Genomic DNA, 25,804 nt, shown 5'->3' with positions numbered 1-25,804 from the left:
GAATTCACTTCAGATGAAATGAATTTTATGGCATGGCCTGACAAGGAACTTAAGTATGTTCAAGCTGTTCAAAGGTGAATGAAGGAATAACTTTAAAAGAACAAAAAATCATGGAAACAAAGGCATACATAATGGAAACAGATATGTAAAGAACAGGTAGAAATGAAAAACATTCCTAGAGATGGGATAGCTCTAGTTTTGATAGGCTGAAAAGAAAATTAATCAATTGAAATAAATTGAAAAATGTGCCTGTGATGCATCAGAAAGACACAAATTAAAAAAAAAAACAAAAAACACCGAAGGGCCAATAGGAGATACGGAGTTTATGCACAAAGGCCTGACCACTGTATGAAGTTGCCCCCTCCCTGTCACTCTGTCCATCATATCATTCTGTGCATCTCTGTCAATTCCTGTCACTAGCAGAATCGCCAGGTTTATGTACTTGTTAACTTACGCCTTCTGAGCTGCTTCTACAAGGTGCTGAGCCCTGTTTCAGGCATACTGTATGCGGACAGCCAAGAACGAGTCAGATAAGGATCCTGTGTTCTTGGATCCTGTGTTCTAGCCTATTCATCACTGTATCTCTGACACGTATTAGGCAGTCAATGTATTTGTTGAATGAATGAATGAATGAGTGAGTGAAGTAATTAATACCTCAAAATATCTTCCATGTAGCTTCATGGCCTTGATTACTTGCTGTGTTTGGCCGGCATGGCAGTGGGGAGAGAGATGGGGAGATGAGAGGAATCCTCCCTCCCTAGAGCACACCCTGCTGTTACCAGTCTGTGACAGTCAGAAAATACTGGTGTGACCTCCATAGACCTAGTCATCCTTGGGTTTTGATTCAGAATGAGACCAACAATATAAACAATATTAATGTGTTAATTCTTCTTCTTCACTTTTCAGGCTGGAGTAAAAGGGACATTGGGAAGATTAGTTGGAATTTTTGAGGTAAGCCTGTTAAAATCTTTGGTGCAATTGTTATCATGTTTGTAACCATGTAACATGGATATATGTATTTCTTTGTCTTTGTCCTTTCGGGCTGCTATAACAAAACTGAGTGGCTTGTAAACACTAAAAATGGGTTTCTCACGGTTCTGGAGGCTAGAAAGTCCAAAATCAAGGCCCCAGCAGACTCACTGTCTGGTGAGGACCCACTTCCTGGTTCATAGTTACTAGTTTCTCCTGCTATCCAAAAGTAGTGTGTTCATAGGAAGCCTTTTGTAAGTCAAAATGATAGAAAGTGAAGAAGCAATTAATTTATATGGTGATTTTTTTTTTTAGCACTTCCAAAACCAAAAAACAATCTCTCTGAGGCTTTTCTGATACTTCAGGATCCATGTTGTTAATGGTTACATAAAATAAGTCAAGTTAACGCACAGGTGTGCAGAGGCCCAGTCCACAGCTCTGGCAGCTCAATGAGGGAGTGCTGAGTGTAGTTCCCAGGGAAGGAGCCCGGCTGACCACCCTCTCCTCTCTCACGGCTCCAGGTAGCCGCTGCTTCTAATAGCTCGCTGCAGTGGAAATGCTGAATGCTTCTTCTGCTTTTCACTTTTTTTTTTTTTTTAAACGCAAATTCCTCTTCAGATTTCTTTCAGTTAGCAAAAGCGGGTACTGATGTAGGTCTTTCATAAAAGTGAAGTGGCTTACCTAGAATTTTTGAAAAGCAGGGGATACTCGCAACCATTTCTCTCTGTTTTCACACAGTGAAAGGGGGATGGTTGCTCACTGGGGCCTCTTTTATCCCAAGAGTCAGCCCTTCTCAACCCAATCTGCTGCCACATTGGGAGCTCCTAATACTACCTCCTAATACTAACCCATTGGGAGTTAGGATTTCAACATCCTAATCATGGGGGGACAAAAACATCTAGTCCCTTGAGGTCCGAGTCTAGGGTAGACGCCATCTTTGTTTTGCTGTGTTTTCAAAACAAAGCAGCACCAAGAGAATAGTTTACTTTCTTTTTCAAAATCCCACAGTCTCCTCCAGACAAATAGAATTATTTCAAAGTACAGGCGTAACCACAGAGATACTGTCGGTTCAGTTCCAGACCACTGCAATAGAGCATTTATTGCAATAAAGCAAGTCAAATGTTTGATTTTTGTCAGTGCATATAAAAGTTATATTTATACTATATTGTAGTCTATGAAGTGTATATATACACTTAAAATGTCTGTATTAATGTATATGCCTTAATTTAAAAATACTTTATTGCTAAAAAATGCTAATCATCATGAGCTTTCAGCAAGTTACAGTCTTTTTGCTGGGAGAGGGGATTGCCTCCGTGATGATTGCTGACTGATCAGGGTCATGGTTGCTAAGAATTGGGTTGGCTGTGGCAGTTTCTTAAAATAAGAAGTTTGCAGGGAGCCTGGGTGGCTCAGCCATTAGGCGTCTGCCTTCGGCTCAGGTCGTGGTCCCGGGGTCCTGGGATCAAGCCCCTCCTCGGGCTCCCTGCTCAGCAGGAAGACTGCTTCTCCCTTTCCCACTCCCCCTGCTTGTGTTCCCTCTCTCACTGGGTTTCTCTCTGTCAAATAAATAAATAAAATCTTAAAAAAAAAAAGTTTGTTGCACCAGTTGACTCTCCCTTTTGTATATATTTTTTCTGTAGCAGACTATGCTGTTTACACACAGTACAACTTCTTTCAAAATTGGGAGTCTGTCCTCTCAAACCTACTGCTGCTTTATCAACTACGTTTATGGAATATTCTAAATCTTCTGTTGTCACTTCAACAATCTTCACACAATCTTCACCAGGGGTAGACTCCCATCTCAAGAAACCACTTTCTGTGCTCGTCCATAAGAAGCAGCTTCTCATGTCTTCAGGTTTTACCATGAGATTGCAGCAATTCAGTTCCATTTAAAGGCTCCACTTTCTTTCTTCCTTCCTTCCTTTCTTTCTTTCTATCTTTTTTGATAGAGAGCATAAGCACAGGGCAGTTGGAAGGAGAGAAGGAGAGAGAGAGAGTTTTAAGCAGACTCTATGCTGAACATGGAACCCAGTGCAGGGCTCCATCTCACGACTCTGAGATCATGACCTGAGCTGAAACCAAGAGTTGGACGCTTTGGGTCCCTGGGTGGCTCAGGTGGTTGGGCAAGTGCCTTTGGCTCAGGTCATGATCCTGGAGTTCCAGGATTGAGTCCCGCATCAGGCTCCCTGCTGAGCAGGGAGCCTGCTTCTCCCTCTGACCCTCCCCCTCTCATGCTCTCTCTCTCTCAAATAAATAAATAAAATCTTAAAAAAAAAAAAGAGTTGGACACTTAACTGACTGCAGACTCCACTTACTCTAGTTCTCTTGCTCTTTCTACCACATCTGCAGTTTCTTCTCCACTCAAGTCTTGAATCTCTCAAAGTCCTTCATGAGGACTGCAATCAGCTGCTTCCAAACTCCTGTTTGTGTTGATATTTTTTACCTTTTTCCATGAATCACCATTGTTCTTTATGACATCTAGATGGTGAGTCCTTTCCAGAAGGTTTCCAGTTTTCTTTGCCCAGATCCATCAGAGGAATCACTCACTCTCTGGCAGCTCTAGCCTTATGAAGTGTATTTCTTAAGTAGAAGGACTTACAAGTTGAAATGACTCCTTGATCCATGGTCTGTGGAACGGATGTTGTGCTAGCAGGCATGGAAACATTCATATTGTCCATCTCCATCAGAACGCTTGGCTGACCAGGGACACTGTCAATGAGCAATCTTTTTTTTTTTTTTTGGTGGGGTTTTTTGGCTATTTATTCTTATTAGCATATAATGTATTATTTGTTTTGAAAGGAATCTTTTTTTCTGAGCAGTTCTCAACAGCGGGCTTTAAGTATTCAGTAAACCATGTTGGAAACAGGTGTGTTGTCATCCAGGCTTTGTTCCATTTGTAAGAGGACAGCAGAATCGATTTCGCTTAATTTTTGAGGACCCTAGGATATTTGGAATGATCCTTGAGCCCTGGCTTCAACTTGAAGTCACCAGCTGCTCTGACCAGAGAGTCACTCGGTCCTTTGAAGCTTTGCAGCCAGGCATTGACCTCTTTGACTATGAAAGTCCTAGATGGCATCTTTTTCCGATAGAAGGCTGTTTCGTCTACACTGAAAAGCTGTTGTCTAGTATAGCCCCGTCATGGATGATCAGACCTAGGTCTCCTGGAGAACTCGCTCCAGCTTCTCCACCAGCACCTGCTGCTTCCCCTTGCACTTTGTGTTACGGAGACGGCTTCTTTCCTTAACCCGCATGAAGCCACCTCTGCTAGCTTCAGGCTTTTCTCCTTCGGCCTCCCCACCTCTATCAGCCTTCACAGAACTGAAAAGAGCGAGGGCCTTGCTCTGGGTCAGGCTTTGTCTTAAGTGACGGTTGGGACTGGGTTGATCTTCCATCCAGAACATTCAAACCTTCTCCATATCAGCGGTAAGGCTGTTTCACTTTCTTGTCATGCATGCGTTCACTGCAGTAGAACTTTTAATTTCCTTCCAAAACTTTTCCTTTGCATTCACACCTTGGCTAACTGGTGCGAGAGGCCTAGCTTTCAGCCTGTCTTGGCTTTCAGTGTGCCTTCCTCACCAAGCTTAATCATTGCGAGCCTCTGATTTAAAGGGAGAGTAGAGCTATGCAACTTTTTCTCTCACTTGAACATTTAGAAGCCACTGTAGGGTTATTAATTGGGTAATCTTGTTTTATAAGGTTTTTTTTGTTGTTGGTTTTTTTTTTTTTAGAGTTCGTTTTTTTGAGAGAGAGAGAGGAGCACAAGCAGGGGGAGCAGCTGGCAGAGGGGGAGAGAAGCAGACTCCTCGCTGAGCAGGGAGCCCAATACGGGGCTTAATCCCAGGACCCTGGGATCATGACCTGAGCCAAAGGCAGATGCTTAACCAATGGGGCTACACAGGCACTCCTCATTGGACTAATCTTAATTTTGTTGTGTCTCAGGGAATAGGGAGAAGGACGGAGAGATGGGAATGGCCAGTCAGTGAGATTTATTGCTTGAGTTCACTATCTTATAGGGGCATCCTTTGTGGGACCCTAAAACAATTACAATAGCAATATCAATAGTTACTGATCATGGATTGCCGTAACACTTAGAATAATGATGAAAAAGTCTGAAGTACTCTGAGAATTACCAAACTGACAGACACAAAGTAAGTAAATACCATTAGGAAGAAGACATTGGTAGACTTGCTTGACACCACATTGCCACAGACCTTCCATTTATAGCAGAGGCAGTGTCTGTGACGCACAAACAAGGTGTGCCTATATGGTTTATCCTGTCCCTACCTCTCTTCCTCTTCTCCAAGATACAAGGAAAGGACATACAGTGTAGAGAACACTGAAGGAAAAAGAAGATAAAGTAACTATATAGCAAAGGTGGAAAGAACAAGCTAAGAGGCTGGGTAGAGGTTTGGAGGAAGGTGGAAAGAAGTGAGAAGTGGGGAAATAAGGATGAGCAAAGTAAGTAGGAGAAGGGGAGACGTGCCGGATATCAGCTTGCTCACGCTGATGGAACCCCCACCCACCCACAGCCTCTTCTCTTCCTTGTGTTCTTGCGAGTTACATTTCTCAAGGGGTCACATACTTCTTCTCACAGCCTTCCTGGGAAGTTGTACTTAGGGGAAGGGGAACAAAAAAAAGAGATTAAAGCTTGGGCTTTAGAAGGCCAGCCAAAGAGCACAGCCGTAAATGCAAGTGCGGCATGTTTTAAATAGGCCATCTGGTGCTATTCCCTTTATGACTGTAGGATGATTAAAAGTAAAAGGAATGCTTGTGTCTGAGCTCTCTGGACATATGGCTAAGGGTGTGTTTCACTTAAGTAATCTCAGCTCTCTGAGGGAAAGCTCTTCCTCTGTCCTTTTCTCTTTGCCCTTCAGAACCAGGAGAGGAAGCACAGAACGTATGTGTATGTGCTCATTGTCACAGAAGTGCTGGAAGACTGGGAAGATTCCGTTAACATTGGTAAGTTGTCCCCAGATAGCTTTCAGAATGCTCCCCACCACTGGCCCTTGCCACACCACAGGTCATGACCCAGACCTAGAAACAAGCCTGATGAAAGAAGCCATAGAAGAATATGTTTATTGGAACAAGCATGTCCATTTTGATGAAAAGTAGTGTTTTGAAATATTCAAAAGAAAGCTGAAGGTGGGTACCTGGTCAACCAATAGAAACGTGGCACCTAAAAAATAAGAAATGTGGTTTCTAACACCGAACTGGACCGTCCACAGCAGATAGTGACCCTCGGCCACAATGCTAGGGCCACCGCTGGCCACGAAACCCCAGCTGGGAGCAGGACCTTGGCTGTTCCTTGTGATGCTTATTCATACCGTTGGAGAAAGCTGCTGGTTTTGTTGGGGGAGCCGCTCCCTCCAGAGTTGTGTGGTAGAAGCAGAGTAGTGGGAGCAGTTTCCGGTTTTACCCATATTCGCCTTCAGATGCCCCTCCCTTTCTCCTGAGGAGCCGTTCTCTTTGATCGCTCAGATCACTATTGGGTGTGTGTCTTTGGAACTAAAAACTTAGGAGATTTAATGGTTGGATCATGGTTTAATCTTTTGCCTCTGAAGGAAAGTATATTCTAGGAAAGTGTAATATTAATTTAAAAACCAGTTATAAATCAGCAAATGGATAGAATCCAGTTGCTGAAACCTCTCCCTTTATGGTGCGTGTGTGCTTTGCCACCATGCCCCTCACACTGCTGATGTTGGTGTTTTGTGGCCCTTCGGCTTTCAACGGCTTTGTATCTGGTAAGAATGCAATATGCTCAAGTAAATGAATTCAGTAGGGGTTTATTAAAAATAGCCTCCTTGACAGCCAGTGCTAGGGCTTAAAAAGGAGACAGATGAGTGTGGCATGGCCCTGTCCTCAGAGCACTCTGTCAGGCGGGAGTCACACACTTGTGATATGAATTATCAAGGTACCATTGCTCTGTTAATATCCAGCAGGACTTTCACCTTGTACTACTTGCGAGAATTGAAATACTGAAATAGTCTAAAATATGGAGAATAAGCCTGTGAGCTGTCCTTCAGATGAGCCTTTTTCGGGTGGAAATTGGCTTTTAAACGTACGCCTCAGTGAAGGATAAGTGAGCTGAGGTACATTCGTCTGATGGAATGTCGCACAGCTGTTAAACACGGGCTTCTGAAAGCTAATAGACCATGGCAGAGGGCTTGTGAATCATTTTTGGTGAATGAAAAAAGCAGGGCATAAACTTATATATACACTAATTAGAGCTATATTAAAATAGGGATGTGAAATGAAAACAGAAATGAGGTTCTGGTTTTCACCTAAAGAATAAGGCAGTGACAGAGGGAAAGGTAGCATTGCCGAGCAGGGCGGTGGTGAGAACGACATGTGGCACACGCAGGTAGGGCTGAGGAGTGGGATGGCCCTGCTGGAAAGCCAATTTGGCATTACAGAACCAGAGGCCTTTAGAGTCCACATGTTTTATTCTTAGGATCTCAGTTCTAGTCCTCTTCTGGGAGGTTAAAAGAAAGAAAAAAACAGATAAAGGTTTTTTGTTGTTGTTTTTGAAGAGTGAGAGTGCTGGGGGCTGAGGGAGAGGGGAAGAGAGAGAATCCTAAGCAGGCTCCACATCCAGCACAGAGCCCAGACATGGGCTCCATCTTACAACCCTGAGATCGTGACCTGAGCCAAAATCAAGATTCAGACACTCTACTGCCTGAGTCATCCAGGCGCTGTGCATATTTTTTTTATAACGTAGACAAGTACGTAAGAAAGAGTATGAAATAAAAAATGAAGCAATAATTGTACTGATAAGCAAACTCTTCTATACTGTGTGCCAGGTATCATTCAGATATCTTACATATTAATCCTCACAACTGGGGCACCAGGATGGCTCAGTCAGTTAAGCGTCTGTCTTCAGCTCAGGTCATGATCTCAGGGTCCTGGGATGGAGTCCCATATCAGGCTCCCTGCTCAGCGGGAAGCCTGCTTCTCTCCGGTTCCACCTGCTTGTGTTCCCTCTCTCACTATCTCTCTGTCAAACAGATGAAATCTTTAAAAAAAAAAAAAAAATCCTCACAACAGACTTGTGAGATGGGTACTAGGTATTACCTCTACAAATGAAGAAGGTGGGGCACAGCTCAGTACCTAGTTCAGTAACTTGCCACGAACTGACCGTTCATTAGAGCCAGTGATGTTATTGGAGCCCAGCATGTTAGCTCCAGCATCAGGGTTTCTAACCACAGCACTCTTCTTAGAGCTGCTCAGGACTCCGAGCATCTGAAAGCATGATCCCAGTTATAGTTGTTCAGGGCAGCCTCTTTTTCAGATACGATGGAAGAAAAATAAAGACACGAAGATACCGAGGGTAGTCATTTGTGGTTTCTCGTGTTGTAGGTAATTGTATTCTTTATACTTTCTTCCATTTTCCTAATGTTAAGCAATGATCTTTTATTATAAGAGAAAAAAATAAAGGATTTTAAAAACAGATTTGAGAAAAAAGGAAGAAAACAGACTGAGAAGTGAGTAGGGATGGTTACTTTTAAAATATTTTATGATATATGGATATGTAACTCTTTAAATTCTGAAATAAATAACTGATTATAAGGCAGGCAGCCCCATAATTCTGGAAGCGGACGTTCATGCTGATTTGTGCAGAAGATGGGGGTGCTGGCTGGGCTTCAGGTGTGTACCTGCAAGCCGGGCAAGGCCCAGAGGCCCCGGAACGCAAGAGGAGACCAGGAGGGCGGGTTTCACACAGTCTGCTTCTCAGATGTCTTCCCTATCTTCCGCATCAGACATCTGTATGGTATTTGAAGCATATACTCTTGTAGGAAAAGAAAGGGAGGAAAAACACCTTCGTAATGCCCGGTTTTAAAGTCTTGATAATGTTGCTTTTCTCTTTTCAGTGACCCTTGCTCCCAAGCTGAAGATCAGAAGCCTGCGGTCCTTCCCTTTTGTCCTCATTTCTTCTTCTGTCTGCCCCCCACAGGAAGGAAGAGAGAATGGTTTAAAATAGAAGACGCCGTTAAAGTGCTGCAGTACCACAAGCCAGTGCAGGCGTCGTATTTTGAGACATTGAGGCAAGGCTACTCGGCCAACAACGGCACCCCGGTCGTGGCCACCACGTACTCGGTTTCTTCCCAGAGCTCCAGGCCAGGCGTCAGATGACTGAAGACTTCGCGTAAGAGGAATGGAAATTGGAAACTAGACTGGGGCGCAGATCTTCCCTCCCTTGCTCTTTTCACCTCTCCTCACAGACCTCCTCTCCAAATAAGGCATGATGGGCAGCAGAGAAAGGGGTTCTTGATGGTGTTGCTGTTTGGTGTTAAGTGATGGGCTTTTTCTTTTCTTTTTATTGGAGGGGGTGGGGGGTGGGTGTGTAATTTGTAAGTACTTTTGTGCATGATTGGTCCCTCCCTTTTCACACCCCTACAATTGTCTAGAGAGACAGACAGCCTTCCCTCGGCCTTGGATTCTGAAGTGTTCCTGTTTGTCTCACCCCAGCCCTGGCCAGACGTTTTTTTCTTTGATTTTTAATTTTTTTTTTATTAAAAGATACCAGTATGAGATGAAACCTTTCAAGAATTTGTCCTCTAATGCGCTGTTCAGTCCAGGAGGTTGGTCACTTCCCCGGCAGGTACATTTATCTACACATTATATACTGGGCATATAATATGTAAATAAATGACTTTTAGAAGAGGAATTTAACTGTTTAATTTTTAAGGTTTTGTTTCATTTTTTAAATTCGGGGTGTTTCTGAAATGGAGAGCCTCATAGTTAATTTCCCTTTTTGTTTTTTGATGCTAGTGGCTAGGTAAGTGTCCCTGTCCTCTCTCTCTTCCCCAGTCACTGACTGTAGTTACATAGGGTACAGAAAGAATTCAGCTACCTTCATAGCACTCCCAGAACTCATGGCCTTCTCAAAGTTGTGTTTCCATTGCCAAGAAAGACATAGGAAGAAACCTATTTTCTTTTCTATTACCGACCCGGGAGCAAATGGCCTCAGCTCAGACCTGGAGAAACAATGATAGAGATTGGAGTCCTCTGTACATGTTGACAGTAGGGATTTGAACTGGATTCTTGGGATCACTATCTAAAAAACTAGAGCATCAAGCACTGTTTCTGTCCTGCAGGTTGGAATTTTTTCCATTATGCTACTTACCGCCAACAGTGGCTTCTCTCCTCGTGCATCCATGCCTTACACCGTGCTGAACTGGACATTGTCCTTGTGCGGAATCATCCGCTGGCCTGGGCCAGTGCAGGTGTATGGTCCCATCCCCTCCCGGGTGACCATGTTTAAGTTCCGGAAAATTACACGGGAGGATGATTCAGGTGTCTGCTTATCTTTGCGATGTGACAGCACTTGGAATTGCACCACAGAGCATGCTCAGAAATAGTCAGTGTGTCTCCTGCTAAGATGTGAAAGGTCCATCTTCTGCTGAGAAGTGGCATGGGAGAACGCTGGGTGGTTGACTAGAACAACGACATCGTGCGTTGGCCCACTGCAAACTCGTGTTGGTTTTTGATACAGGCTTTGTGCTGGCTTTGTTTGCCATTTGTGTCATTTAGTTGGGAAATAAGCAGAACAGAGTCTTGAGATCGGTGGGTCTAGGAGAGCGGACACTGTCAGTCCCTGGCTTAGGACATGCCGTTACTAGCATCTCCTTTGTCAAAATGTAGCCAGGATGTGAAATGAAAATCGTAGTTTTCTTTATTTAAAAATTCTAATAAATACTCAAACTTTGAAAAGCTTTTGCTCTTCCCTCCCACTAAAAGAGATGTGTGTATATATATATATATATATATATATATATATATATATAAAAGATGTGGGCCTGTGTCATTCAGTGTTGAATATTTTGAGGGGACATCTTTCGAAGAACTTTAAATTTCTCTGTGTGTCTCTCAGTTTGTATCTTCTTTCCCAGTCTTGAGACACAGAACCACCAAAGGGTGCCCACAGTTTCCCTAGAATACTGTCCTACCTCTGGGAAAGACATCCTGTCCCTAGGTAAGGGTCCCAGTGGACAAACCTCACCACAGGATCTGAGTTTAAATACCAACTCGCTGTTCGCATTTCTTGCTCCAAAACGAACCAACTGCCACTTGTTGCCTGATGAAGAGCAGTCTGAGCTCCTGCCCATGCAAGCAAAGGAGAAAATGTAACAGGTTCAACCAAGCACTAAGTGGAATCCAAAAGACATGTTCTTCCAACTAAATTCTACCTTTACAAGATGGACTAAAAGTACTCTGCAGGAAAACAAGCAGGACTCCTAAAAAGAGAACTGCAGCGTTGCTAGTAATTCGTGCGTTTTTTCATGATCTAAAGATGTTTTTACTGGGCCAGTGTCACAACACAGGACCCTACCGAGTCCAGTGTGGACTGATGTTGGCGTCTTTGGGTCAGGAGAGTGAACTGTGCCCAGAGGTGTTTTTCAGTGACATGAATGGGTCCTATTAATGCAATTAACTGGGGAGATTGTGCTGATGCTTTCTTAACGGACAAAAAGAAGCTTTGTCCAACACCAGAATTGTGAAACTGGTGCTATTTTCTGTTACACTGGGATCCTGATGAGCGAGGATTGGTGTTCCTCCCTCCCTGGCACCGTTAACACCATGGCTGTCTTCACGGCTGTGTAGTCATAGCCCTTCTGTGATAGATGACTCAGACCCGTGGTCGCGGTGGCCGTTACTCTTCCCCAGAGAAAGCAAGGAGAAACAGAAGAACTCACACAAGTGATCCCACTCGCAGAGGCTTTCTTGGACACCGCTTTGCCGTGAACTCTGCAGGTATGCACCTCATTCGAGCTTGACACAAACAGGTTGCTGTGTGTGGCGCAGATGAAGTCTCACAGTGAGTTTGCCCGTCAGGATTCTGGTTTATTACTAGGGCGTCTATCACAGTCCACCGTGCGCTGGATGGAGAAAGTACTGGGGATTTCACTTTGTTCACTTTGTTTTCAGTTTATCATTTTGCAGCCACTGGGGAAGCATCAGTGAGGTCATGCCATCTTTTTGGACCAGGGCTGTTTGTGTGTGTGTGTGTGTGTGTGTGTGTGTGTGTGTGAGAGAGAGAGAGAGAGAGAGAGAGAAAAAGAGAAGGGCTACCAGGAGTCGGCTGTATCCGATTTGTTTGTAGCCTTCCAGAATGGCGTGGCCCATGAAACAAGAGTCCCTCTGATTTTTCTCGTAGCACACCTGGCAGGATGGAAAAGTTAACGAATTGACAGTTTTGTTTTTACAAGTGTCCGCTGCCCCATCTGCCCCGTGTGGAGAAGGCTCCCATGATGCTGAGTCTGAGCTGAGGCCATCTGGAGGGATCAAAGCGTGTGGGAGGAGCACACACACACACACACACACACACACCCCCGGTGAGGCCGAGGACGAGGAAGTCCTCGAAGGTGCGGGATTTCCACCTTCTGCCTGGCTCGGTTCAACGCCGTAGATCCTGGAGGCCTTGCCTCTCGGGGCCTCTGGGGAGCAGAGCGGGTCACTGCTCCCGGGAGGCTTCTGCAGCAGTTTTGTAAACACATTGCTACATAGTCAAGTTCCTTCGTGACACATAATTTCTGTTTTGACATTAGGAGTCAGTCCATGTAAGGTCTTTTAGACTTGCTTAGAAGAAAAAAAAATTCACCTTTTGTTGCAAAAAGCAGAATAAAATGTCCATGCAGAAATGTTCTTCTTCCTTCTTCCCCTTTCTCTTGCCCATACACAGTTCTTGTTGGAGGCCCCCCTTTCCCCCCAGAACCTATGTAATCAGAGGAGTAATCCAACTCCCGCCGGACCTGGCTGTGCATCTCACATTGTACTGTATGTGCTTGTCGTTTCCACCTAGCGCTGGGGGAGTGCCTCTGTTGGTCTCCCCACCCGACCTTTTTTAAAAACAGCTTAGCCTGAGCCGCATTTCTTTTGGTTCCTTAAAAAGGATTTAATAACCACAGTGCGATCTTTGCCACAACTGTGTGATTTTTAGTATTTCTGAAGTGTTCTTGAAGTCCAGCCTAGTTGAGAGGAAATTTAGAATTAGAAGAAATACCTAGAGAAGTTGTCACAATCGGCTGAATTTTTACTTTAAGGGAAATGAGGATTAGCTATCGTTTATACTCCAGCCTCGTCCTGGTCCTTTGTGCATTTCAGAACACCCATGTTTATAACAAATAGGAAACCTGTTAGCTCAAGAGGCTCTAGGGCGAGGAGATTATCTAATGGTGATTCTACAAGGCAAGGGCTCTTGTGGTTCTTGTTCTTGAAACTCTGAAAGAGGTCAGACCCGAAGCGACACAGGTCGTACTGCCCTGCCGAGGTGACAGCCATTCCTTCTGAGCCCTGCTGGGATGGAACCCGTTTCCCCACGGCCGTGGGGGGGTGGCTTCCAGGCTGGGCAGCTGCCGATGTTTGTGACCTCAGCCTTGCTCCATCCGGGCACCCATCTCACTCAGAGTAGGGGGGAAAGCAGCCCAGGGTCAGCCTAGGTTCTCTGGGGTGAGCCTTGCAACAGAGACTTCACTGTCCTGGAAGAGCTGGGTTCCGTTGTCGTTTTAGACTACATAAAGCAGACATTGGAGATTTTCAGGGAGTAAATTGGGAAGCACTGGCTACAATCCGTGAAAGCCACTGTTGTCTGTTGATTAGGTAACTTGAGGTGACCAGAGGCCCTGGGAACCTGGGGATGTGAGGCAGACTCTAATCTGGAGTCCAGCAGCCTTTCTGCTTCCGCCTCGACAGAGGCAGCTTCGCTCTTTGACCACATTTTTGCCGTAGCTGATGACCTTTCGGGGATGTGAGAAGCCTGATCAGAACATCCGAGCAAATGATACCTCTCACTCTCAGATTCATGAACTAGTTTGCCCTCCTAGTCCCCTTAAAAATGAATAAGTAAAAAGAGAAAGAAAGGATGCTGTTTGGGAGGGTGTGGATGCACTGCTTGAGCTGAGGCGGGTAGTCCCATGATTTTGTGTCTGCAGTGTAAAGCTTTCTGAGTCAAAAAGGCATGTCTCTCCCCGGAAGCTTTATTTATAGTGAAGATTTGGTGAGCTTTAGTCGTCTGAAAAAATGAGACGGTCCACTTGAAGGGGAGCTCACAGGGAAGCCACATCAACTCAGAATTCACGCCAGGAGGGATTCTGCTACAGAAGAAAGTGCCTTTGGCCAAAAAAGCAAGATTAATATCTAAAAGGTGGACAAGCATTGCTTCTGTTCCTCCAGCAACCAGTTGTTTAATAATTAACTCTCGGTTTCCTTTGGTTTACATTCTCAGTTCTGAACCCCATACAGAAGTCCCTAGAACATACAAAAAAAAAGGCATCTAACACTCTGGAGATTGGCTTTAAAAGACCCAAAAGCAGCCACATTGTCATTTTCCAGGTTCCTCGCCATTTTGACATGCTGCCCTCCTTTCACACTCTGCAGCCAGCCCAGATGTGAAGACTGGATTCATTGACTTGAGGAACCTTAGTTCTGGTTCTGGAACAATTACCTGCTTAATTGCTTACTGCCTGTGGAAGTTATCTGTGGGGTGTACCTTTCAGAGAACATTTCAATGGTATAGTAAAATTCTTCTGGGCTCAAGGGCCCAATCAGGCATTTAGATCAAAACTGGAAGTCTTTGGGGCTCCTTGGGGAAAAAGCAAGACACCTAAATCCCAGTGCTGGGCCTTGAGACCATACTCCCCTCTGCCTAGTATGGGGTCAAGTGGCACCTGCAGGAAATCGTTTTTCCAGTGAGATTGCCTGTAAGTCCCTTGGGGAGGTAATACCCCTGTAAACCTGTCTTTCTGAGCACTTTTATGCCAACTTGAAAATGGTAAGCTAAAGCAGCCCTGACCCCATAGCCTCTGTCCCCCTCTTTATTGTCCTGTATTTGGGGGGTTAAAAGCTTTTCAGGGTTAAACCCTGGTCTTTAACCTCTGTTTGTTGTGGAGGAGATGGGTCACTAACAGATGATCTAAAGGAGACTCTAGTTTTGATTTCCCGAGTACACTGGCATAACAGATATGACTTACAGCCGGGAAGGTAGAGCCTGATCGTCAGGACACCCCCGCACCCGAAAGGTGTGTCCCACCCAGAGCCTCCACCGGGGACAGATCTGAAGTCAGGTTTGGGAGAACCTCCAAAGCGCTGAAACGCAGGGAGGACTTCAGGGGCCTTTGCTCCGCAGCTGGGCGGCTTTTGTTCCTCCCAGGAACATGGAGGAGCTCCGTAGGCTATGGCAGACAGTGAAGTCACAGCGCACAGACTCAAACCATCCCTTTTGCCGCTTCTCACATGGCTCGTGCACGTTTTGCTCAGAATCCAAGGGGATCCTCCTCCAAAATCTCACTAACTTCAGGTGTTTTGGTTAGCCTCCAACAACCTCCCCCTTTCTCCCCCACTTGTGGATGCACAGAACTGTGTTGCTCCAGGCACGGATGTGCGAGTCCAGGGCCCAGCAGCACAGTGTGGTGTTTCGTGGTTAGAAAAATAGTCGGTCCACTCTGTTAACAGTGTGTGGTGCAGTTTTGTACACGTCGGGTCTGTTTTTATTGTTTCGTGGTCTGAAAACCTTCAAGCTCCAACCTTATCCTCCAAGAAAAGGCAGATGGTTAGACTAAGAAACCTTCAGTTGGTACCTCTGTCTTAGGAAAGATTGCTGTCGCTTTGCTGGGTGCTTAAGGAGTCAGGAGCATTTGAGGATATTGGGAGCTGTTGTAAAATTAAAGCCAGTGGCTCTGGCCTACCCAAGTATATCAGAGAAAGGGCGTGGAGGCCTATTAGTAGCCTCTTGAAATCGGCTCTGGCCAGCCCTGCCTTTGTTGCAAGGACCTTACCTCCTGTCCTCTCCAGTGATCTTGGGAGGGACAACGTCTAAGGAGGCAGCGAGGCTCTGCCTCCTGTTTGCTCAGCTGCAGGATGTGGCCTCCAAACAATCAGGTTTTTTTTAAGGGTCTTCCTCACCATGATTCCCTCCACATCACTCACCTACCGTCAGCATCCAACAAGGTGAAATTCCCCGGGACCATTCCAGTTCTAAAATGGATGAACTAGATGTGCTGTCTCCCTTTTTGCAAGTGTATTGTCCAGATGCAATCTCCCTTTGGCCAAGTTGGACAAGTATTTCCAGGGAACCCCTTAAACTGAGGCAAGTAGCCAAGATGTTTTGAGTTTTTCCCCCAGAAGGCAGTCTTTGTCCCTTCTCCCATGTGCACAGACATTTTAGCTGAGTCTTAAAAGATCAAGTGCAGTAATGTCTCCATTACTTAAAAGATCAAGTCCAGTAATGAGACAAAAGCTAGGGGCCCATGCCCCAGGGACCAGTCCCTTGGGGGATCTCATGCTCAACCTAGATTGTTCTGATCCCACCAGAAGTCTGCTGCTGTCCCCATCCATCAGGGTCCCCCATATTCCCAGAAAGCAAACAACTTAGGCTTCCTGTCATTAGTCACCGAGTCCTTCGGTGACCAGTCTACAGAGTGAATGTGTGTATCACCTGCGTGGGAGGTGTGCCTCCTGCTTGCAGAAAGGGTAGAAAGTGGAACGTCCAGCAGCCTGAGTACTCACACCCTTGGAGAGGTTGGCAGAACTAACTCCAGTGAGTGCAACAAAACAGGAAACCGAGGAACCGCGCCTGTACAGGAGGACAAGTTGGTTTTGGTCTTTTTACCTCTTGGGACCTGATGCTGCAGTAAACTGGGCTTTGAAATAATATCACACTTACCCCAACCCAAATGCACTCCGGGACTTCGGAGCTCCCAACCCATGGGTGCATGGTCTTTTCCATTTTTTGTTTCCAAAACAGCCTTGCCTGGTATTGCATGGAAAGTTCCAGTTTTCATTCCTACCCACTTGGGGCCACCTGCCCAGGCCTGGCCCCTTCCCCAGTATCTTTACAGCACTCGTAGGAAGACCTATGCAGTGCCCTTTGGAGCAGGGGAGTGGAACTTGGTCCAGAGAAAGCAGCAGAAACAGAATTTTCTTGTTACTTCTTCTCAAGGAGGTTACCTCTTCTCAAGTTTTTCTTCACGCCTCTGTTTCCTGTGGGTACAGTCGGGTTGGGAGGGAGAGCTGAAAAGAAAAGGAAACGGGGTCCAGCCAGTCTGGGTTTGGGTCCGAGACAGGTGTCCAGCTGATGTGAGTCCCACTTTCCCCCCCTTCAATAGCAGGTCAGTCATATGTAATGATTCTCCTTTACTAAGGTGTCTGCTTCTGGGGTGCCCGCAACAGAGGACAGATAGACCCCTCCCCTATAGTCTGGATAGAGCCTCGGTACTTTCCCTAAAGTTCCATCATCCCCATGGCCCACTCCTTTTTGTAAAAACAAATGCTTAATCCTGTGAGCGTGCTGTTCTTTCTGTGTGTTAATCAGTTTCCTTCCATTGGAGCTGTGTGGGAGGGAAGGGCATTGGAATTGTAGGTTGTAATCTTGTGCCAACCAATAAAAATCAGTATTTCACACACGTCCCTGCTTAGTGTCTGGTCTCTTCTTTCTTGAGATTTTCCGTGATTCTTCACATCAGTCTTGCTTTGATTTTTTCCCCCACTCTCTGCTGAGGTCTTGAGAGTTGCCCTCGAGGTAGGTCACAGGTGGCCCTGTGGACGGTCTGATGTTCAGGAAATTCAAGTGAGAAGTGAATTGGAGAAGCCCCACAGCAGGCCATGAGAGACTCGGCTGCCGGGGCCCCAGGAAGACCCAGGTGGACTGCCAGCGCCCAGGGCTGAGAGGGCCTGCCCCCTAAGCCAGTGAGGCTTTTCTCAGAGCCCAGAGGACACAAAAGGGACAGAGTGGTGAGCCACATCGAAGACAACACGAAAGCACAGCCAAACGCTGCTTTCCCACAGCGTGGGAGCAGGAGCTGGGCATGGTTGGGTCAGGAAGTCTTATGTCCCATCCTTTCCAGTGACTTTGATCGGGGCTGCTGATGGGCAAGAGCCATGTTTTGAAGGTATGTAGTGGTAGGACTCGTGGGCAGAGGACAATAGGCGGACCACCATCGTTGGGAGAGTGGCACTGAGTGACCTAGAGACAGATGGAGAACACGTTGAGCTGTCACGAAAAATAAAACATGGTGAGGCTAAATTTTGGAAGACTACAGAAGCCAGGCCAGGGAGTTGAGCTTCATACTCGTGACACATTCTTGAACAAGATAAGGATAGCCCTGTAATAGCAACCGTGTTTGAGGAGGAGGCAGCGGGAAAGATTGGAGGGGAGCAGATTGGAAGTTCGTGATAGCCCCGTGCCTGAGCTGATCTGGACTTGGGGTGAATGAACCCGGGGATGAAGACAGGGATAGAGAAGGGGGAGTAAACACTGTATCACAATCAAATAAGCATGTCCATCCACTGAGGTAGGCTGGCCTTCCTGGGATTCTGCTGGCATCACCAGTGGCCAAGTTTTAGTAAGTCAACAAACCTGATAGAATCCGTGTACCCAGAGGGTCACAACCAGGACGAGACTGCCACGAATCTAACTCATAAGACTCAGATGGACGTGCCTGGATGACAGTTGGCTCTCTCATACGATGGCAAACATCAGACCAAGTTCACCGGGCTAATGTACTGGCTATCTGTGTGAGTAGCCAAAAATAGGCAGGAAGTGGGTTGCTAAACAATAGTAACCCAATGACTTCATTCCACCGCAGGGCGGGTGCCCTACCAGCTGGTCAGGGCGCCCTTTCCCCCTGAACTCCGATTCTGCAGGCCTCTTTTGTCCATCCTGCGATGATTCCCCCCCTCCATCAAAGGATTCTTTCTTTTGCCAGATTCAGCGTGCATAATGAGGCCATGAGCTTATAAACACTGACACAAGTGATGGGCTATACTTAGGAAACTACCAGATGGCCATCTGTAACTGGGATCTGGGGTTTGTGGAACTCTCCACTTGCCGTGTCTGATGAGGACAGGCCGTTGTGCAGGGGTCCCGTCCCCATCACTTCACGGCTTTACATGTTGCTGGTTCCCCCATTGAACTCAGGGTAACTCAGGCTCTAGGATTATCTTGCTACAGCCCAGGCTTTTGGCCACAGAGAGAGAGGTCTAAAGAGTTCCCAAAATTTGGAGTATGGGTGAGGAGAAGAAATGAGCCCAGAGGCCCCCAGCGCAGCTATGACACTGCTGGAAGGTGCCTCGCAATGCCTACTCCCTTTGTTAGCCTGGATGGCAGCTCTGAGCACCCAAGCCAGACAAAGTAGGCACAATTCTTGCTCATCCCCCACTCAGGCTGGCCCCCATCCCCACTAAAGACCTGATCACTGTGCTCAAGACACCTGGTGTTAGAAACCATGACCTTGTTTGCTTTCTGGTTTCAGACACATTTGGGGTGTGAAAGGTTTATTTTCTCTCCTAGGTCTTGTGACACCTGACTAACATCTCAGCCTCTGAGGGCGCAACCGTGTGGCCCCATGTTCTGTGTCCCGAATACCAGCAATGTGCTAACCCCAGGACATGCAGTCCTCACAGAGGCACCTGCTTGGGTGACAGGTGGCACGAGATAGGAGATGACAGCCTGGGGAGGTAAGCCACCAGGGGTGGGGCGAGAGGGGACAAGGGAGAGAGCTCAAGCAGGAGGACCATAGGAGCATGGGAAAGAGTAAGGGAGCTGGAAGAGGGAGGAAGGACTGTCCTACGTTGAGAGGCTGCCTGCCAGAAAGGAAGGTGTGAGCATCACAATTAGACCCCAGTTCGGGTCTCAGCTCAGCTGTTTGCCAGGCTCTTGGATTTTGGTACTGTTCCCATTCTCTCCTGTTCAGCGGGGGAGAAGTCCACTTGTGCTTGCTGTGAGCATTAAATAAGTGGAGGAAGGTGTGCGATGTCCAAATTGCTGTGTGATCACTCAGTGGTAGCTGGGAGCAGACACCTGCTCAAAGATGGCCAGGGGCTGTGCTGGGCTCACTAAGTCACAACAGAGACAAACAATCACAGTGCAGAGTGACAAGTGTGATCCAAGGAAGGCTGAGGGAGGGACTGCCTTCTTCCCAGAGGATGCAGGAGGGATGTAGGAGTTCTCAGCAAAGGGAACAGCATTGCCAGGCTAGGGCACAGCAGTGTGCTCATGTGACAGCAAGTGTTCGGGGGCTGGAACACAATACGGAGAGTGGGCAGGGAGGAGAGAGAGGTAGGAGGGGCCACAGGAAGATCAGCCGGGGTCAGGTGCCTTGGCAGGCTGTTTGAACTTTACTCTGCGTGACTGGGAAGCCAACAAAGGTTTTAAAACAGCAGTGACTGCATTGGGTTGGACGTTTGAGGAAGACGATACCACCATCTGCTGAGCCTGTGTTCCAGACCTTTGCACCAAGCAATGTGTTCACGGCTTTACATTTAGTCTCTGCTTCCCTGCAGTGCACAGGGAAAGACCTGTGATCCCTACCAATGTCTGGTAACGAGAACGGAGGCTTCGGGAAGCAGACCACTTTCGAAAGGAACTGGACAGACTAATTTGAAAAAAATCATAGGGTCAAGTGCCAAGGATGTCTAAAGATAATTTTGAAACACTTCAAGGGAAAATACAGGGGGACTACAAGGGAAGTCCTGTGTTCTATCAGCATCAAGACTTAATATTGGTGATGCCTGGCTGACTCAGTCCGAAGAGTACACATCTTGACCTCGGAGTCGTCAGTTCGAGCCCCATGCTGGGTGTAGAGATGACTTCGATAAGTAAACAAACCTGAAAGAAAAAGAAATCAGGTGCCATAAAAGACTTCATAAGAAGGGTCGTTAAAACAAAAGTGATAGAGAAATGAAAGAGGAAATGGGACAGGGGATCAAGGAGCAGACCCATGTGCATGTGGGAAAATGTTAAGAGCCAGAGGAAATGTGCACTGGAGTGGGGAGAGACTGGGTTCCTCAGTAAATGGTGTTGGAAAACAAAATTCGCCCCTTAACCTCACAACATATGTGAAATTAAGTTCACAAGTGTGTAAAATGAGTCCTAAAACTTTAAGAATAAAATACAGAAGTTAAATAATGTATCTGAGGTCACACAGGTAATAAGAAACTGTAAGTCATTGAACCTGAGGGGTCTGGTGTCAGACCTTGGCCTCTAACCCACTCAGCAGTACTCTGTCCTGGTCCCTTTAGACCCCCGCCTGCACTGGGTGTAGAGATGACTTCAGAATAAAATCTTGGGGCGCCTGTATGGCACAGTCCTTTAAGGGGCCGACTCTTGATTTTGACTCGGGTCTTGATCTCAGGGTTACATGCTCATCTCCCGGAAATCAAGAGTTGCAGGCTTTACTGACTGAGCCACCCAGATGCGCTGAAGATACTTTTTTTAAAATAAATCATTATCCTGCTTTGGCCACCGAACGCTATCCAGCCAGTGGCAGGTCTAACCTGTCATCACTTCATTACTCACTTCCACACCATTATTTACTCCCATCTTTCTGGGCTGCATGTTCTTCCCCTGCAGCCTCCCTACAGAATTAATTCCATCCACCAATGAATCTATTTGTTCCTGTACCCCACTTTGCAAGAGCTGCAACTGCCCAGAGAAAACCAGATACCATGGGCTCATGCCTCCCCTCCACTGAGCCCCCAGTACCACCCATCCACGGCCAGTGACTGCCACACTGAAAACCCCAAAGGCCACTTTTCTTTTCATCTCACTTTTCATCTGACCCCTCCCTTCTCCCATTGTTGTCCCAGGCCATGCTTCTGATTGTCCTCCTCCCCAGAGCTTTCAGACTAGAGTTCCAACTCCTTAGCTGAGATCCCGGTATCTTTTGTGATTTGGCCCCTGCCCACCTCTGCAGACTCTTTTCCTGCCCCCGACTTTGCCCTTCTTTACCCCTGATCTCCTCGAGCTTCTTGCAGTTCTCCAAATACATCACACACCATCAGCTAGTCCACAGCTCACATAGGCCATGCCCTCCTTTGGGAAAGATCTGGGAGATTCTCCTGTACATGCCCTCGTTCCAAAGGCACTCTGAGGCAGGGAGACTATCTCTCTGTTCTAGCTATCCAGCTGGGTGGTCAAAGCAGCTACCTAGGAAATGTGGGTTAGAGGAAGCAAAGGGCCAAATGGTATTTGAGGAATGTACCCAGCACAAGGAAATGTATCTTTTATGTCACCTTGGCTTTGGACAGCCATACCAGCCGTGCGCACATACGTCCCTTCACTTTCCCCCAAACTGGGAAGGAAGCCAGTGCGGACCTGCTCTCAGGGATCTAGAGGGGGAGAAATTCGGAGCAGGGGGAGGAGGAGCACCATAGCAGTCTCTCACCTTTCTCTTCCTGCCTAGAGTTTGTGAGTTAGAGAGGGGAACCGGGGAAGGTGCTTCTGTAGGGGTTGGAGACCCCCAATTCCTTCTATTTCCCTTCTCTCTCAGCCCAGGATTCTGTGAACTTTCCCAGACCTAGGGCAGGACCTAATGGAAGGCTGGTCCCTTCTGTGGGACCTGTGTCTGAGACCAGCAAGGGAAGCCAAGCTGGGTTTGAGACCCGAGAAGGGTAGGGCAGTCACGGGGATGTGCAGGTGGAGGGGTGGAGTCAAGGGTAATTGGTTTTACTTTAGGGAACTTGGTCTGAGAAAGGTGAGTGGACTCATTAGAATAGCTAATATTATTTGAGCAGCTCACAAAGTACTCTCCCATCAGTTCAAATGATTCCCTGAACACTTCACTGCCTAATAGGCAGGGCCCTGACCTTCACAGAGACCCTGAGATGCAGGCACTTTGGTCCCCACCTCATTGTTGAGGGAGCTGAAGCCTGGAGCTGCCGAGCACAAGGGAAAAATAGGTTGATTGCAGAGTTGGGTTGGGGGAGGTGGGTCAGATTCAGAAGGTGAAGGACCCCTAGCTGGAGGGAAGCAAATACCTTGCAAGACAGGCCTCTGGTGCTGTCAGGGGCGGGCCAGTCAGAAGTTCCCTCCAGCCTCCCCTTCCTTCTGATAAACCTTAGGACCCACTTAGTCCCTCCTCCCTTATCCCTTCAAGAGACGAAGCTCCAGGGGCGCCTGGGTGGCTCAGTGGATTAAAGCCTCTGCCTTTGGCTCCAGTCATGATCCCAGGTCCTGGGATCGAGCCCCACATTGGGCTCTCTGCTCAGCAGAGAGCCTGCTTCCTCCTCTCTCTGCCTGCCTCTCTGCCTACTTGTGATCTCTCTGTCAAATGAATAAATAAAATATAAAAAAAAAAAAAAGATACGAAGCTCCAGTGGAGACCATCTGGGCCTCCACCTACTGGCCTTTGGAAGGAGGGTGAGTCTCCTTCCAAAGAGAAATTACCCATGTGAAGGGGACTTCTGCATTTTGGGGGCCTGGAGTGGAACGGCCACAGAGGAACCTGGGCAGTCAAGGCAAACCCAGGGCTGGACGGAGGCAGGGGATCAGGCTGGGACAGACCCTCCTGCTGGAACTTCTCCCAGCACCTGTGGGGATCCCCATGGGGAGGGAACCCCCAAAACAACAAAAAGAGATGGCCTTGCTCCAAGGCCCCACGCCTCAGCTCCTCAGACCACCAGGGATAGGACAGTGGCAGGAGCAGGGACTATGGGGACCCTCTGTGTATTAATCCCTCTGGCCTTTATCCCAGAATGGGCTGGGGGCCAAGGCTGACCCCATGGCCATGGTCTTCTCCAAAGCTCTTCCTCCACTCCTCCTCGCCCCTGCTGCACCCGCCGAGAGAGACCCCTGGGCTTCTGAAAGAGGTGGACCCCAGCTGGTGCAAGACCCGGGGGTGGGAAAGCACAAGGCCTGCAGGCCGCACACCAAGCAGCTTCACACAAGTGAGCCAGTGTGAGCAAAAGTCTAGAAGGAAGTATCCTCTGAAGTTGGGATTATGAGTCATTTTATTTCCTTCTTTTTTACATCATATATTCTTCAACTGTTGATACTAATTGTTGTGTTTTTTTGTTTTTTGTTTTTTGTTTTTTCAATCAGGAAGGAAATAGGTGCTTGGCTGGCTCGGTCAGCTTAGAGTCAGACTCTAGTTTTCAGCTCAGGTCATGATCTCAGAGTGGTGAGATCGAGCCCTGTGTTGGGCTCCATACTCAGCGTGGAGTCCTCTGGGGATTCTCTCTTCCTCTCCCTCTGTCCCTCCCCATGCTCAAACACTTGCTTTTTCTCTAAAATAAATGAATCTAAAAAACAAACAAAAAAAAGAAATGCACTGTCATTGTTTTTTTAAAAAGAAGAAGAAGAAAGAAAAGAAAAAAAAGGAAATAGTCCCTTACACTTAGGGAGCCTTTTATTATTTACCTAATATTTAGTCCTTTTATGTTATTTCTCTCAAGCAACAGTAATCTTTTTTTTTTTTTTTAGATTTTATTTATTTATTTGACAGATAGAGATCACAAGTAGGCAGAGAGGCAGGCAGAGAGAGAGAGAGGAGGAAGCAGGCTCTCCGCCGAGCAGAGAGCCCGATGCGGGGCTCGATCCCAGCACCCTGGGATCATGGCCTGAGCCGAAAGCAGAGGCTTTAACCCACTGAGTCACCCAGGTGCCCCAAGCAACAGTAATCCTATTTGTGAGGTGGATATTATTAGTTAATTTTGGAGTTAGGGACTCTGAGATCCCATGGTGTCGAACAACTAACTGAAAGGCACAAAGTGGCAGCGAGCAGTGGGGTCAGGGGACTTTGAGCCCGGCTGGCGAGGCTGAACGTTAGCAACATGATGGTGGCCAATAAGATTCTGCTGCAGTTCTTGGTTCCTCTTTCTCTCTGTGTCTTGTCCTTCCCAATCCCTGGGATTCGGTTCATTGAATCACATCATTAAATCCAATAAATCATTTATAAAATAAGGGTGCCTGGGTAGCTCAGTGGGTCTTTGCCTTCGACTCAGGTCATGATCTCAGTGTCCTGGGATCGGGCCCTGCATCTGGCTCTCTGCTCGGTGGGGAGCCTGCTCCCCCCACCCCCGTCTGCCTCTCTGCCTACTCGTGATCTCTCTCTGTCAAATAAATAAATAAAAAATTCTTTTTTTTTTAAACAGATTTTTATTTATTTATTTGACAGAGAGATCACAAATAGGCAGAGAGGCAGGCAGAGAGAGAGAGAGGAGGAAGCAGTCTCCCTGCGGAGCAGAGAGCCTGATGCGGGACTTGATCCCAGGACCCTTGAGATCACGACCTGAGCCAAAGGCAGAGGCCTAACCCACTGAGCCACCCAGGTGCCCATAAAAATTCTTTTAAAAAAATCATTTATAAAATAAATATGCACTGATAACCCACTGGGCATTCCATTATTTTTTAAGGCATTCTTTATTCATATATTTTGAAGCTTTACTGAAGCATAATTAACATATAATAAATTATACATATTCAAGGTGTACACTTGGATAAATCTTAACATATGTGCTCAAATAAAACAGTCACAACCAAATCAATGGACTGATCGTCACCCCCAGAAGTTTCTTTATGCCTCCATGATCCCTCTCTCCTAACCATCATGCCTCTATCCCCAAGCAAACACGAATCTGCTTTCTGTCACTACCGATTAGTTTGCATTTTCTAGTTTTATAGAAATAAAATCACACATCATAAATTTTGTATGTGTTGCAAAGTATAGATTCTAGTTGATAATTTTTGCATACAGATACCCAATTGTTCCAGCACCATTTGCTGAAAAGGCTGTCCTATTTTTAGTTTGCTTAGTATTTTTATCATGAAAGGATGCTGAGTTTTTGTCAGATGCTTTTCGGCAACTATGAAGATGACCATGTGGTTGTTTTCCTTTGTCCTGTAAATGTGCTGACGTTGATTTTGCTAGGAATTCACCCTTACATTCCTAAGATAAATCCCACTTGGTTACGATGCATAATCATTATTAATGGGCCATTGGATGTGATTTACTAGTATTTTGTCGAGAATTTCTTATCTATATTCGTAAGGAGTATTAGTCTAGAGTTTTCTTATAGAACCTTCTCTGGCTTTGGCATCGAGATAATGCTGGCCTCATAGAAC

General features: G+C 46.6%; 1 protein-coding gene across 1 annotated transcript; it reads left to right on the top strand.

Annotated features, from left to right (window-relative positions):
* Positions 1-906: 906 nt before the first annotated feature.
* On the top strand, positions 907-9,744 carry LOC116863016 (diphosphoinositol polyphosphate phosphohydrolase 1; the record flags this gene model as incomplete). Its single annotated transcript, XM_032850490.1, has 3 exons — positions 907-951; positions 5,844-5,928; positions 8,921-9,744. Coding segments are annotated over 3 exons (309 nt in total), but the record flags the coding sequence as incomplete, so codon positions are not given.
* Between the last annotated feature and the right edge of the window lie 16,060 nt (positions 9,745-25,804).

The sequence above is a fragment of the Lontra canadensis genome, unplaced genomic scaffold (genome assembly GCF_010015895.1).
Source record: "Lontra canadensis isolate GAN:19392208 unplaced genomic scaffold, GSC_riverotter_1.0 scaffold465, whole genome shotgun sequence".
Classification (NCBI taxonomy): domain Eukaryota; kingdom Metazoa; phylum Chordata; class Mammalia; order Carnivora; family Mustelidae; genus Lontra; species Lontra canadensis.
The sequence above is the reverse complement of the archived record's forward strand: the minus strand, read 5'-3'. Positions and strand labels throughout refer to the sequence as shown.